Source organism: Mus caroli, unplaced genomic scaffold (genome assembly GCF_978045245.1).
Source record: "Mus caroli unplaced genomic scaffold, Mus_caroli_1 scaffold_4, whole genome shotgun sequence".
Taxonomy (NCBI): Eukaryota; Metazoa; Chordata; class Mammalia; order Rodentia; family Muridae; genus Mus; species Mus caroli.
Window position 1 is genome coordinate 7,640,303 of NW_028227259.1, and position 16,181 is coordinate 7,656,483.

General features: G+C 40.3%; 1 protein-coding gene across 3 annotated transcripts in view; it reads left to right on the forward strand.

Moving 5' to 3' along the window:
• Window positions 1–16,181, forward strand: part of Reln (reelin) — a 444,727-nt gene that overhangs the window by 112,922 nt on the left and 315,624 nt on the right. For all 3 annotated transcript variants that reach the window (XM_021163945.3, XM_085836457.1, XM_085836458.1), the window contains exon 3: window positions 9,005–9,140. In XM_021163945.3, coding sequence (XP_021019604.1) covers window positions 9,005–9,140 — 136 coding nt within the window. The remainder of the gene's footprint in view (window positions 1–9,004; window positions 9,141–16,181) is intronic.

Below are 16,181 nucleotides of genomic sequence, written 5' to 3' on the forward strand. Positions count from 1 at the left end.
GCAGCAGAGTGTCCCCGGAACTTTGTTTAAATAACATATTTTATAGGAACTTTCAAAGAAACTCAGAAAAGACTGTTTTAGAAAGCTTCTTGAGAGATGGTACTAATGCAGAGAAGACAGTGTTAATGACACAACCTTTCACAGGCTTTGGAGGAGTGTCTGTGGCTTGGAGACTTTGGGTGGTTACAAATAGAACTCCATGGGATTATTTGTTCTAACAAAGGCCAAATATTTGATAAAGCAGTTTGTTGTAGAGCTATTCCAATGTGGCAGCAGTAATAGGTTATTTAGAATTAGGGACACTTTTAGGGTTGCCATTATGAAGGCATAGTTAAGACAAATAAATCCTGCTTCTACATGCAGAGCCTTTGGGGTACATCAAGAGTTGTACTGCCTCTAACTTACCATGTTAGATCAGAATTCATATTTAATGGAATTTTATGTGAGTCTAATAGAGACAGAGAAAGACTAAAATACAGTTTTCACTTCTGTAGATAAAGTTTCTGCCCTTCTTGGACACTATCCCAGCAACTTTTTATGAAACTTGGCATATAACCATGGGAATTGTCTCATGTAATCACTTCTATATTTCATTGACTATATCTTATTTTCCATGTTATTAGGACTTGGAGAGTTTATATAACTCACCTAAGGTCATTCCACCAAAAGATAATAGGATTGTGCTACGTAAGTCAATCAAACAGTGGAGTAATGTAAAAAACTCACCAGGCTGAGTGTCTAGATGGTGGAAACAGGGTTTCTAGTGAGCAAATGAGCTAGTCTTTGTAAAAAGAATACAATGTAAGAACTTTGTATCATTACATATGAAGTCTTTGTAAAAAGGATACAAAGTAAGAACTTTGTATCATTGCGTAAATGCTGGCTGTTACTGTTTGTTCTGCATTATTTCTTTGTAAAGGATCTCATCCTTTTCTGTTTTCCAAATCAGGAAGTGCAGAGGTCTAAAGATGTTGCATAATAATTACTGCTATATGCTTCCAAGGGGGTCAAATGGACATTCCGTTCATAGTGAAGAGGGCAGACTTGCAAGGATGAAGGAGGCTCCCTGGAGTTAGTGTTGCTCCACCATAGCCACAGCCTCAAGTCTGATGCTCTCTTAAAGAAAGCCTTATAGAGGTTCTTTTCAGCCCCCAGACTGCCATGGGTTTATATTTCGAAACACCTCTTCTTTAATTATTTCTTTGGCCTATAGTGTAAAGTGCAACTCCTTACCTAGGTAAAATGCAACTTCAATCAGACATAAACAAAATGAGGTCAGAGGACTAAGTTGGCCCCAGGTAGTAAGATGAAATGTTACTGTGGACAGGTAGCTAGTGTGATGTGTTGCATGCTGTGGGTAGTGCCTGCTAGCCAGGCAGCATATCCTAGCTGTCCACCAGTACACAGCTATTCAGGAAAGAGCCTGTGTGCTGTTATGAAGAAGGCAACAGAGATGGCCTTTGGTGAAGCAGCTCGGCATCAGGAATGACAGTACATGCTCCACTTGCTCTTTGGAAAGGATGCTGATCTGTAAACTCAGCAGCTGTAAACATTCAAGTGTAACTGGTTGGTTTTGCTGCACAGGGGAGCCACTGTGACTTAAAACTGTCAGAATGGGGATCTGTCTCAGAATGAGGCATTACCATAGAAGCATGCAGGAAGCTTTCTAGAAAACATTCTACCAACTGTTCTTCAAATCTTCCAAATAGCAAATAACACTCTCTGCATTTTATCAGTTTGATTGGCAGCAACAGTTTTCATATAAGACTCGGAAGCATTAATATAATTAATAATTATAATTCTGGGGTTCATCATGTGTGTGCATAGAAGGTTTTCATCTGAAATGTGTGAAAAACCAAACCAGGACATGTTCCTGGCTCCTGATACTAACTGTGGAAAATCACAAACTCAACAGACTTGAGTAACCCCTATTTTTGATCCATGAAGCCTAACATGAATATAATTTCCTCACAAGATTGTTATTTGGGGTACTAAAATCTCCAGAGTGGTGTTTAGAAGTGAAGTGTATAAGCTAAGTCTTATGAGACTATGGACATCTTATTTTAGGGAGGGGGAGTCTTAGAACTCCTGGTTACAGTTTCGAGGACCCCCACAGTGTGCACACTAAAAGATAGAGAAGCATTCCTCAGGGAAATGGGTTCATACAAGGTTTAGTCACAAACTTAAAATAACTGAAGACTTGTCAGAGAAAATGACATCCCGGAAGGCACAGAAATGTGTGTCACTGCCTTAAAAAGGGATCATGGAGGCAAGTTTAGAATAATTAAAGCCATCATGAGATGAGCCTTGCAGAGGTGTGATATGGATAAAGGAAATTGCTCTGGGTTCCTCTCCTACCACAGCTGGCAGAAGACAAATGCTGGATAGCAATAAACTAATAGTCTAATAGTTTGTGTGACAATGATCTTGAAACACCCGGATTTCATAAAAGGGATGGGCATATTAAAGTTCTGTTGATTGCTTATATGAAAATTATATGTTGTCTGTGAATATTGCACCTTTCAGATATGTATACAAAACATCTAAAAGGAAAGGGCTTTAATGACATGGAGAAATCATAACAGCTATGTCACTTTGTAGAACTTCAGACTTTGTATGGTAAACTAGTGTCCTTGTCCTACGTCAAACCAGAAGACCACACATGTTTACTTTTGCTGAGAGCCATGCTTTCTTCAAAGTATTTACTGAAGGGCAGAAGTTCTATGAGAAGTGTTTTGTGTGACAGTTTCCATATAGCCACAATAGTGAATGGAAAAGCCCTTACTGTAACTGCATGACACACATGTAAAGGCATAACATACTTGTACACTTTATTTTCATCTGTGTCTTGAGAAACAGATTAATTAAACCCTTCTATTTTAGTTCTTTTATTTTCACAAGTATGATTAAAACTCATCATGTCTTGTTTCCCGCCATGTAGCATGGAAAGACTGTAAAGATAAATTTATTACTGTAGTTAGATTTCAGATATCTTAAGAATACGATTCTAAGTCACATACAGGAATCGCTCGTCTGTCATGACGCAGGCCTTGAGGAGATAGATGACCTGTGTCTGTGGGACAGTGGAAGCCGTTCTGGCTGCTGTCATTCTCTTTCTGTCATCTTCTGGGTGCACCCTGATCATGATGTCTGTGTTTGTGCAAAGTCCTCTTTTCTTTTGGTTTATTCACACCGTGCTCAGAACACTCTGGAGCTAACGGAGGTCTCAATGCTCAGGACCAGCATTCCCCAGATGTCAGAATGGGGCTGGACAGGGGCAAAGCTGACAATAGCTACAGATCTGTGTGCTCAAAGCTCAGGGGACTGTCTCATGTCCTTGATGCTTCATGTGAAAAGGGGACACTGTAACTTTCCTGTTGGGACTCAGTATAACGTCCTGGCTACTCACCAAATGCCCTGGTTAGGATCCAGGCTCTGTTGCTTACTTCTGTGTGCAAATTTTTTGTTGTTGTTTATTTTCTTGGTATCCCAACTAGTAAGAATAACACATCAGTATTATGGTCCCAATCATAGAAGTGTTTCTGTTGACATTCCCTTTTACCATTGTATTTGTACATATGAATTGCTTTCATCATTTTAATGTGCATTTTTATCAGTAGCATCCAGTTAGCACATATGTAAGGTTAGTTTATTCCACTTTCCTCGCTCAAGTCATTTTGGGTAGAGTCTAACATTTATTTTATGTGCAAAATAGGTTTCTGTGAAAACCAGATTATCCCCCTCTGGTTTCTATTAAAGAAAATACATTTCTAATGGTTGTAGCTCTGAAGAGTGCTGGAGAGGTAGATACAGGAGGGATTTGCTGCTTGCTATCTAGCTAGTCTAGCTCAATTCAGAGGAGGTGGGCAGCCTTTGGAAGAATGGTACCCAATGCTGTCCTCTTGCCTTCATATACATCACACAGACCCCGTCACATACATCCACAGACACAAGGCTCTGGAAGACATGTGTTGGGATCAGTTTTGGAGTAATGGACAAAAATATAGGATATTTTACATTATTACTACAAAGGCCATTCAGTAAGACTCTGTTGGATACTTTTAAATTGTATTGAAATTTTGATAATTTGAATAGTTTTAACCCTAACCTCAGAATTCTAGATAATGTTAACAATGATGATAATACTAATGTTATAATCACTGTATAGTTATTTGATATGCACTAATTTAATTTATAACTACATAGTTACAGCATTTATAATATTATTTAATAATACCTAATACTAATAATAATTTTCAAGTACTGGCTACAAATAATAATTGATGGGTAAGCTTTTTAAAATCCCTGTACTCAGGTTAGATGTACCACTGGACAGTCAGGTTGGAGAACTGCTGTCCTAGACAGCTAGCTAGCAAGAATATCATTCTATAACATATTTAACATACTCAGGACAGGGTGGATGCACACACACACACACATATACACACACATCAGCCATATATATGACATATATATGTATGTCAGCAGCTTATAAATTTCAGTAAGGTAGTATGTGACCTAGACATCGACTCAGTCCCTAAGAGAAATTTTGAGGCAAGAGAAACTACTTGACATGAATCACCTTACAAAAGTTTGAAACCTTAGTCTGTTCCATGAATTTCCCTTCCCACATGATTATAGCTGGAGTGTTCATTTTCCTTTGTGGCTAGACTGACTTCCAGATGTGTCATTTCCACACATTGGGTCCCTGCTTCGTGCTTGACCAGGAGGGGAGTGGCAGGCAGTTCCTGAGTCATGGCTCTTGAGTCTGCTCTGGGAATGTCATCTCCCTGTGAGTCTCATTATCTCTGTAACTTCATGGTTTCTCTGGCTTGATGAATTTTGTCTAAGACGCAGCTTGAAAATAGAAATGAGACAATAACATTTTTACCTTGCAAAACTAGCCTATTTCTTCCATTTTCTAGATCAGTTGTGACTTATTCCGATCAAAAGGCATGCATATGTTGTACTTTCTACATCTTTATCATTTTTAACGTTGTTTATATATTTAAACAGAAAATACTTCTTAAATATCTATGAAGGGGCATACATTGCGCTGTCTGCCTGAATACAATGATTAAGATGGACTCTCATATACTCTGTGGGGAGAAAGTCCTGTGTAAGATGGAAGAACAGGTGGATTGCTGTGACGTGCAGAAAGGGCACCTACCCACACATGGGAATCAGGCCACGAGCAGGATGGAAGTCTTTGAGGATGAGGCCATGGTTGATATATCCCTACCTCAGTGACTTTCCTCCTAGTATTAAAGAAGCTAGATTGATCCTGCCCTTGAAGAGGACATAGGACTTAGTCTATTAAAGATGAGAGGGCATATACTTCTAAGGCTGGTGGCTGGCACTTAGAGCTCAGACCCAATGGACGATTTAGGGAGGATGGGAAGCCATATTGTGTTAAACGTAAGGAGAGAAGGTGAAGATTGCATTCTGCAGGAGGCTGATGGGAAGCCTGGGCAGGAAGGCAAGCAGGACATGGCCTTTCTGAGAACTCATTTTGGTAGAATAGGGAGAGTCATGGGGCACAGAAACGGGTAAGGCGCTGTTGTGGAATCCCCGGGGGGGGGGGGGGGGGGACGGACCCAGAACAGTTTAGCAATGAGAATATCACACAACAAAATAAAGCATAGAAATGTTAATGATCTAAGTTGGAAAATAAATTAATAAAAAATATGTATTAGTTTTTAATCTCGAGAAATGAGAAGCCATTGAAAGCATGACTAAGTAAGTTAAATATTGACTGTGCATACCGTGGCAGGTGCCAGAAGGATATCGGATTTCCTATGAGATGGAGGATACAGTGGAGGATAAGAGGCAGAACTTTCCAGATGATTTCTAGTATTCTGGGATTAAGTAAAGGGCTCAGCAGAAACCAGGAGAGGAACATCGGGTTGTCTTGGAGGTGAAAAGATGATAGTGAATCCCAGTGTAGGATTTGTGAAGTGAGAGAGAACAGTTGAAGACTGTATTTTAGTTCAAGGGCATCATTTGTGTTAACACAGCAGAGGGGCCCACTTGATACTTCAGGTGTACAGTGTGGAAGGGTATGGGAAGGACTTACAGGCCGACAGTGCTGAAGCTGAGGTTAAAAAACGATGAGAGGTCAATCCAGAGAAGCTGAGTTTTGCTCTGTGCATCGGCCACCTAATAGGGATTTCTACATTGGAAGGATGTGGTCTGCTCTCCACTGCCAAACACACTCCTACCTGCAGCTACCTCTTCTGCACTCGGAATATGATTAGAGCAACTGAAGAGCTGAATTCTTTATTTTTCTATGAATTTAAACTTGCCTTAAATAAAAGCACACAGTAAATAAAAAGCTAAAACATTGCCAGGCATAGAAAACCAAGCTTCAAAATTCTCTCATTCATTAAAGTTGTAGTTTTGAGCAAATAAAAGTAAATATTTCAGCCGGTGGCGCACGCCTTTAATCCCAGCACTCGGGAGGCAGAGGCAGGCGGATTTCTGAGTTCAAGGCCAGCCTGGTCTACAGAGTGAGTTCCAGGACAGCCAGGGCTACAGAGAAACCCTGTCTCGAAAAAACCAAAAATAATAATAATAGTAATATAATAAAATAAATAAAAAAATAAAAGTAAATATTTCTACTTTAAATCAAGTTATATTTGAGTAGCCGCTGTAGATGGCTCAGGCATAGATGATGTGAGAGGCTTTGTGGGGAAATACTGAGAATTTTATTGCATAAAATTACTCTGATAGACAGGAAGAACATCATGAACAGTTCGCTAAATGCATCATGGAGTGTTGCCTCATGTGTTGTTTGTTATGAGAATTAAACACCCCGTGTCTTCCATGTGAAATCTAAATTTTTATGTCCATGGACCAACGGAGCAGGAGGAGTGGATTCACCCCTATAGACTGTTGTGAGCTCCCAAAACATGGACTCTTGTTTCCTTCTGTCTCATAACAAATTTATTATACTTTAGATATAGGGGGCACAGAAATGTCTTTTTTTTTTTTTTTGAGAGAGTATAAAGCATTCGCTCAAAACTACAACTTCAATAAATGAGAGAATTTTGAAACTTAGTTTCCTATTCCTGGCAATGTTTTAGTTTTTTTTAGTTAATATGTGAAGTGTTTTTTTTTTTTTAACAAGTTTAAATTCACAGCAAAATTGAGTTTAAAAGTTACCCATATAGCCCTTGCCTCTACACATTGGGAAAGAAAAGGCAAAACCCCACCTCTGTAGCTGACATCCTGCCCATGGTAGCACATTTGTCAAGATCAATGACCCTGCACTTGGCACATCATTATCACCCAGGGCACATAGCATCTACTAGGTGCTACTCTGAGTGTTTTATGTCCTGTGAGGTTTGAGCATTTACATAATGGCTGCGGTCCACGATTGAAGCACTGTATAGAATAGCCCCACTGCCCTCAGACCCCTGTTCTGCTCTTCCCTTCTCCCTTGCCAGGCCCAGTGAGTACTCAGCTTTGAACGGCTTCTCTAGTTTTCCCTTTTTAAAGTGTGATATCTAGCTGGAATCAGGCATCCTGTAGTCATTTCAAATTGGCTACTCTTGCATGGTACTATACGTATTTCAGCTTTCTTTGCATTCTTTCAGAGCTTACTCATTATTTTTTCCATTTTAACTAAATCAGGCTCCATTGCCTGGATAGATCATAGTTAATTTATTCACCCTTCTCCTGAAAGACCTTCTAGATACTTCTGAGTGTTAGAATTTATTAGCAGATTTGCTTTAAACATTTGTGTGTGTGTGTGTGTGTGTGCATGCACACGCGCATGCACATAAGTTTTCATTTCACATGGGAGCGTGGCAAGGATGACCATTGCTATATGTTATGATAAGAATAGTTTTAGTTTTATAAGAAAATTGTCTTCCAAAGGAGCTGAAGGATTTTGTGAACTCAGTGTGTGTGTGCATCAGCAGGTGATATTATCTGTGTTCGGGATTTGAGTGGTTCTGATAGGTAGTTGCTGTGTTGTTGTTTAATGTGCACTTTGGAATAGTGTATATTATTGAATATTTTTGTACCGTATTTACCATATATATTTTCTTTGGTACAAAATCTCTTCAACCTATTTTCTAAATAGGTTGTTTCCTTATTGTTTAGTTTTTAATTCATATTTCTTATCTGTGTAAAATTTAAAAGAAAGGCTCTGTTAAAAGGGATCAGAGGTATCCCCGATACCTCAGTAGGTGCTGACTTACCTGCAGATATGCCATAGTGTTTTCATATTGAACATAAGCAAGGTCACAGAACACAGCCCTAGGCAAGTCCATCTAAGAGCAGTGTCACTCTGGATATTCCCACACAGAGATAGACAAAAGCTGGAACATGGTACAAACTACAAAATGATCAACACCCTTCTTTCTGTTAACACAACTGCAAGTCACTAACTTAGACCCACTCTGTCCTCACACCACCAACATGAAAATTAAGACAGTAATACCATTATCTCCAATTTCTGAAAGCTGTATTCTAAGAGTCAAACCATGTTCCCCTGAGAGTGAACTAGGTCTGGAGTACTGTTCCCCGAGCTGTAAGATTTCCAGTATGAAAATCGTGACATTGCCATGTAAACCTGATCTCCTCTGAAATAGCCCAACAGAAGTCCACATCCTGTAAGTACCTCCCAGAGCATCTCTGTGCTAACATACCTCCCAGTCTACTGTGTTGTGTGGTCTCCCACATCTCTGAAAGCTCCGAGAAATCCAGACTTGAGAGTGCATGCTGCTCTGAGGGGATTTGGTGATCAGTAGAGACCTACAAAGGCAAACACGTTCTCTATTGATGGCTTTCATAGGTCTTTAATGATAATGATGTTTTAAATGATCAATTTACCTCTATCAAGGAAAAGAGAAAATTGCATAACTTATGGGAAGTCACTTAGCTTAATGAGCCTTAGTATAAAATAAAAATGTCCATAAAATGTCATCATGCACTGGTGGGTAGGAAGGAGTTCATTTTGTTTTCTTTGTAACACCCCTCCTTTTCTGTCTCACAGGGATCATGTCCGACCACCAGTTTGGTAACCAGTTTATGTGCAGTGTGGTGGCCTCTCATGTGAGTCACCTGCCTACAACCAACCTCAGCTTCGTCTGGATTGCCCCACCAGCTGGCACAGGCTGTGTGAATTTCATGTAAGTACTTTCTGTGTATGTGATGAACATGGGAGAAAAATGCTACCTTTCATGGGGTTACCCAGAATAACTACTTAAGTGTATTATGTCAGTATGTTTGACTTCAATTGAAACCATTCATTGCGGTGTGAAAAGAAGTCAAAGCTTGTTTTTAAAGGAGTCGATTTTCAGTAAAGATTTTATTTTGCATATTTATGTGTAAGCACCATATTTATAAATTAAATTCCAGCTGGCAACAATGCTGATGTGAGGAGGAGAGGGGTGAGATGTCTCATTGAAGGTTTCATTGAAGATGGGTGTTCTATAATGCAATGTTGCAACAGTGTAAAAACTGCAGGGAATGTGGCTTCTCTGGCTTCGAGGAGTTGAATCTGAAGCTGATTGCTCTGTGTTTGGGTAGAACGTTGTGGTTGCAGAAACAGGTAGCACAGAAATTTGTATAACTCCTTGAGAGGTGGAGTAAGGGAGAGAGAGTGGGGGTTATAAGAATATGAGAATGAATGGCCCTAGTAACCCACTGTCTTCAGCTAGCTACTATGCCCTGGAGTCCTACAACCTCCCTCAATAGTGCTACCTTCTGGGGACCATGCAGTTCACACATGAGCCTATAGGAGACATTTTAAATGAGAACCACAATTTTAAGACTTTCATACTTAAGTATCTCTAATACTGCCATTGTTAAAAAGTAAATTTATTGGCTGGTTGTGGTGACACATGCCTTATCACTCTGAGTTCCAAGATAGTCAGGGCTATGTAGAGAGACCCTGTTTCACAAAACAAAATTGTGTGATTTTATATATAATTAATACCATTTAGTCATCTGTAATATAATCATATGGCAAAACCAAATTACACTCCAACATACACTCCAACACTCCAACAATGCCTATTTAGTAAATTTAGAAACAAAGATAAAAGAATGATGCCGTAGGTGCAGGAATTGTGCTGCAGATGCATCCACTGGGGCTTGGTACCCCTTGGTCAATTGATCTCTATGTTTTGAAGAGTTGTAGTTTTATGTAAGTTCCATCTGCTGCTAATGGAGGCATCTTTGATGAGAGGTGAGAGCTACACTATCTGTGGGTCCACATTTTAGCATGCAGTTTGGAATTATGATATCTTATTAAAGTGGCAGTGGTATGGCCTCCTGTAAGGTCCATGGACTCATTATCCCTGGGCATTGGCTGGGTTTATAGTCTCAGGTGTGATTTCCTTCTGCTGAGTGGGCTTTAAGTCTAATGTGACATCTGTTGGTTGCAGCCTAGATAGGAGTGCCACTATTGCACTTTTAGGCATATCTTGCCACACTGATCATTGTTGTGGTACGTAGACATTACAGCTAGATAATGCCATCAGTTGCTTTCTTCCCTTCACTGATGGATCATAGATGGGGTGGAAGGACTGTGTGAGCCAGAGGAACAGGAAGTCTGCTGTGAGACTGTCTCCTAGAAATGACAGGGAAGCTTTACCCAAGATACCTCAACAATATGGCTATCTGAATAAGATCTGAACAATGACAACATGGATAGATATGCTAAGATGGAAAGCAGGAATCTCATGGAACCCTGCCCATAATTAATGATCAACAGACATCCAATAACTGCTGAGAGGAAGAATTTATCATTCCCAGGGATGAGCCACGTTGTTGATTATCCAAGTAGCCATACCAAGTTATACCAAGTAGTCAGCTCTAAATCAAATACACACAAGCAACACTGAGTGGATTCAGCTGGTTGTACATATGAATATGGCTATGTGTGTGTGTGAGAGAGAGAGAGAACGAGAGAGAGAGAGAGAGAGAGAGAGAGAGAGAGAGAGTAAAAAGTGGCCATGACTTTGAGAGGAAGGGGGAGGGATGGGAAGAAAGGGAAAATAGTGCAACTATATTTAAATGAAAAATAAAAAGTACTAACCGAACAGTCCTGTCCAAGCAACAAGAAATGGAATGTTAGAAACTAAAACAAAAGCAAGTGCAGTCCTTCAGCCCTTCACACTCCTCTTGGAAGATGATCACCAATTTAGCTTTGAGCTCTCTGACCAAATATGTATGTTTAAAACCTGCTAAATACTTTAGTGTAGCTATGGGCAGAATATCTGAGAGAACGACTAGCACAAGGAAGTGTGTAGCTCACCAGGAGGGAAAGAAGAAGAAAATGTGATCAGCAGGTGATTTGTGGTGGTGCAGGGTCTGGGACAGTTAACAGTTCAGAACCTAAGATTCTCTCCTGAGCTCACTAAGAGGAGATCAAGTGAATCTTCTTCACACCAGGACAGACAGCACACTGATTCAAATACTTTGCCATCTCCCAGCACTGACTGCGCCTCCTCCCTACGCTGTGGCCACCAATCCTCCTCCTTCTTACCTGGCTTTTACTCTTGGCCCTTACTGCATTTGTCTTTATCTCTAACATATGTTCTTGTTCATTTACTTGCCTTTTTATCACTAAAATTCAAATTCCTTGAAGGCAAGAATCTTGTCTTTAGTGATCTGCCTCAAGAGTCCAGGAGAGAGCTTGACACACAGTAGTTGCTCACTGATTGTTGTCAAGTGTAATAACTCACAGTTAGAAACAGCTGCTCAGCAGACAGTTAAGCAAAACGGGTAGAGGATATCGTTGATTTCTCTGTTCTAATCTCATGCTAAGGCAAAAAAAAAAAAAAACCTGCATAGAACTGGTATCTACCAAAGTTCATCACTAACTCTCTAGCCCTGACAGGGTCCAGTTCTGTGTCTGACAGGGTTTCCTTTGCCCAACCCCAGGGCACTGACTGCACACTTCCTGTCCGTCTCTGCTCTGTGTGACTCAGCTGATCACACTCATCCCATAGAGCTGTCAACATTTAATCTCCATGCCTTCTTCCTGGGGAAGCTTTTGTATCTGAGTCTTTTTCTGAAGGACTACTACGGGCACTGCAAAAGTTCTACAACTTCCACTTCTCCTTGCTCTGCCCTATCCCGGGTGCCTAGCTAATCTTCTTAGGCTCAATGATCATTCACTCAGAATTTGGAGAAGCCTGAAATGCTCTCCTGAAGCCAGGCATTTGGCAAGGATCTGCAGTCTAGGCTAGCTAGTGGATAAACCCCAGGCAGCCATCTTGTAGAGTGTGTATTTTCCCTCCTAGCCCCAGGCTCCTGCAATAACAACTCTGAGAATCAAATTTAAATATAATTGATTTTAGCTATCCAAGGCATAAGTGTTCACTGTTCCCTGGTAAGATCATAGCTTACTATCCCATCTATTCTAAGTTCTGCCACATGGCTGGTTACTCTTACTCAACTGCCATGCTATGGGTCTCCTCCGCGTTCCTGCATGAAAATCTGAGCTTGGCTCTATCCCAGAATCCCTGCTTCCTACTGGGACTCCCAACGTTTATTTCCTGCCTCAGCTACAGGCCAGTTAGACATAAGAGGTTCCTTCTACACCACCTGTCCTTGCCTTCCCAGTTATGGAATAACAAACCAGCATGAGCATGCTTTCGTTTTTACAACTTTCCATGGATGGTGGGAAACCAAACATAGGTCCCAGTGCTTGGTGGTGAGCACTTTCCCAACTGACCCTTCTCCCCAGACCCCGTTTCTGACTTCTTTTAGATGTGGTTTTATTAGTCTACTGTATAACCTTGATATAGAGGTTTGAGGGTTTTTTACACTTTTTTTATTTTAAAATTGCATTTACTTGTTGGAGTGGTGGGGGCATGCACATGCCATGCTCCATGTGTAGAAGTCGGAGATCAGTTTATAGGAGGCGTGCTACCTTCCACTGTGTAATTTTGAAGGTTGAAATCAGGCCGTCATGCTTGGTGGCTAGCACCTTTACTCACTGAGCCATCTTGGCAGCCCTAAAGAGAACTAACAATTAGATAAAGTCATAGGTTCCCATTCCACTTTCTCCCTTTTATTTGTTTTAATATATTACTTAACATCTTATAAAATATGTTGTGCTAGCTTTGAAGAAATAATGTGACTAATATCTAACATTAGTATGTTAATGGCAATTAATTGATACACTCAGGTTTTTGTTTTTTTTAAATCTCAGTATAGCCAATTCATGGTGAGTTGTTTATACTTCTAAACTAAGTTACTCACTTTAAAACCTTTAAAAATTCTGCACTAAAAATTATATACATCTGAAATTCAAGACAATTCTGTAATTCACTGTGTGTACCTTCTTAGTAAGAAATAAATGGCCTGTCTGAAGGTCTGAATACTTAACAAATCACGTGGGCTGCATTTACTGGCTTCCTTGTTAAACAAAACAAAACAAAACAAAACAAAACAAGTAGAAGACAGAGACAAGGGCATTCTGAGGATGAAGGGCCTGCTGTGCTGATGGATAGGCAAGAAGGCTATAGTTACTTTAGTTGGCTGTTTGTCCCTTGTTGAAACATTGTATAGTGGCTGTTTGTCACATGTTGAAACATTGTATAAGTGGTGGTGCCTCTGATCTTCTTCACATTCATGTCTTATGGCTGTAGTGTCTGTCTCTAGTTTTATGCTGTATTATAATCTTCAGTGACTAGCAAGCTTCAAGAAAAAAGGGAGAACAAGAGAGGGAGGAGAAGAGAGGAGAGTGGGGCAAAGACAGGTATGGATTGAAGGAACGATGTAAGTGAAGGAGAAAGCAAAGGATGGAGGAAAGAGGGCATAAGACCTTCAAGCCATTTAACCTCAGACATTATTAGAAAAGGGGGAAATAATAGTGCTTTTTAAACATTTACCATGTGCCTGCTATTCTTCTAAGTGGTTATTATATTTTAATCCAACAATTCTCATAAAAATGAGACCCACTTTAGAGAATTGGTGTCTGCATTCACAGGTGAGCACGCTGAAGAACAGAGCTGTTAAACAACCAGCCTGAAGTTATTCTGTGAGCAAAGCAACATAGGAAAAAGTTATGTTTTCCCCACGTCTTCTGCATTAAGTGATCACTTCTATTTTATTATGGAAAATAACAATACTTACACCATTTAAGTCAGATGGAGTTTGCAATAGAGCATCAGAATCTTTTCCATGTGGCCAGCAGGTGTTTCCTACTGTATTTGACATGAATGAAAATATTAAGAGCAGCAAAACTACCCACTTCATACAAATACCAAGAGGCACAAAAGCTGAGAAAAAAATAAACAATGAACTGAGATATTTTCTATTTAAGGTTGTGAGAAACGAGAAAAGAATCATTGTCAGTAAAGAGGAACCTGGGAGGGACCATATTTGCACATTTGATATTCCAAAGGAAATAACTTCTAAAGGGGTTGGTTTCTTTCTTTCTTTTTTTTAAGTGCTCTAAACAAGAAGCAAAAAGATCCTTTGGAAAATTGAAGACACTAGCAGTTTCTGCACACCTGACAGGCTTGAAACACAATGGATGCAGAGTTCTGAGTGGCTGTCTGAATGTATCCCTAGTGCTTTTAATTTTTGATGGGAGCCATTCCAGCTGCCTGGAGAATCCCTTAAGAAAGACAGTAGTTGGTTGTCCATTTATTTCCACTCATCTAAAGGAAACCCCACAATTATATTTGCTTTGTGGAAACATCTGGAATACGACAGGACTCTGCATGTGCAGGTCTGCTGGGAGTTCACTGTGCCTCAGACCAGGGCATTAGCAGTTGACATATATGGATTCTTCTTGGATATCAAGATTGCATGCAGTTTGCTGAAAAAAAACCCACAAATTACTTCTCCTGTAAGTTGGAAATGATTTATCCCTACTGTGAGATAAAACTAGATATGCTGTTTTCTGAATAAGGAATTTCATCTGTAAATCACAATTCTCTTTTCCCCCCATGGTCTGATTTTCTTTTTTTTAAAACACATCCTACAATTTAAGTCAATTATTTTAGTGCTGCTCAAAAAAATGTACCTGTGAATGACAAGATAAAAAGTATATTATTCATCCGTAGAGGGGAATGTCGGAGCCCTGGCTGCTAGTTCTCACCTCCCGCAGGCCCTGCTTTTTATCAGAGTTACACAGCCAATTAGGCTGGACTGGGTGACAGTCTAAGTTCAGGGTCTAACATGTACTCTCACAGATCGGCGCCTTGGCAAATGAGGTCAGGATGCTTTTTGGGGACTTAATTTTTAATCGAGAGGAGTAAGGTTTGGGATAAAATATCAAACTCCAAGAAGGGTTGAAGGAGCCATAATTCTTTTATTAATGACGTGATGTATTTTATAAGTTTAACAAATACTCGAAAGACAAGACAGCTGTCTTTTCTCCATTCCTGTGTTTCTTCATAAAACACAAAGTAAGGCTTGTTGAATCTATTCGGATCATCTCCACAGGACCTTCTTTGCATGGGCCACGAGACAGCAAGAGACATATCCCTGTCCCTCAGTGCTGCAGACACGGACAAATGCTGCTGCAGAATTCTACCCCAGGGGGAATAGCTGCACTAGGGCATTTGTTTCTTCTTGAAAAGACCTGGTTTTCCGATGGTTCTTAGTTTATCCTGATCAACCTAAAAGGAAAAGCAGTCTGCAGGAAGCACTGTCATCCCTCTCCCTTCGTTTCCCTTGATGGCATGAGCAAGGCCGGAACATCAGAAGGGCCTGGCGTTTGGCGCCAGATCTGCTCTGCTCTGCATGCCCTGTGGCTGGGGCATACTGACACCTGCACTTGACCTATCCTACTTGGAACCTTTCTGGAATGCTTGTGAAAGCAGAAAACCAAGGTCTGTGCACTGCAGGCTGTGCTCCAGTGAAATGCCTTGGACTCTAACAGAGACATGATGTTTGTGGTTTCTCTTCTTTTTAGAATTTATTTGTCCAGTTTTAGAAGCCCCTCGTGAACTTTCAGCCCATAATTGTAACATGTTTAAAATTAGCAGTGACAGTGATGTTGGAGAAGCAGGTAAATACATTTTCCCTGGGCAGTGGCCACTCAATGGTTTGCCAGTGTCTGGTCCCTTGTCACAGAACTATGAGAGTGTGACAAAGCCCAACCCTAGTGAACTAGACAACCCAATGAACTAGATCAAGTTCCCTCTTCTGAACTTGACTCACCATAGCTTTGAACTTCACCAATCAGGACAGTGTGGCCT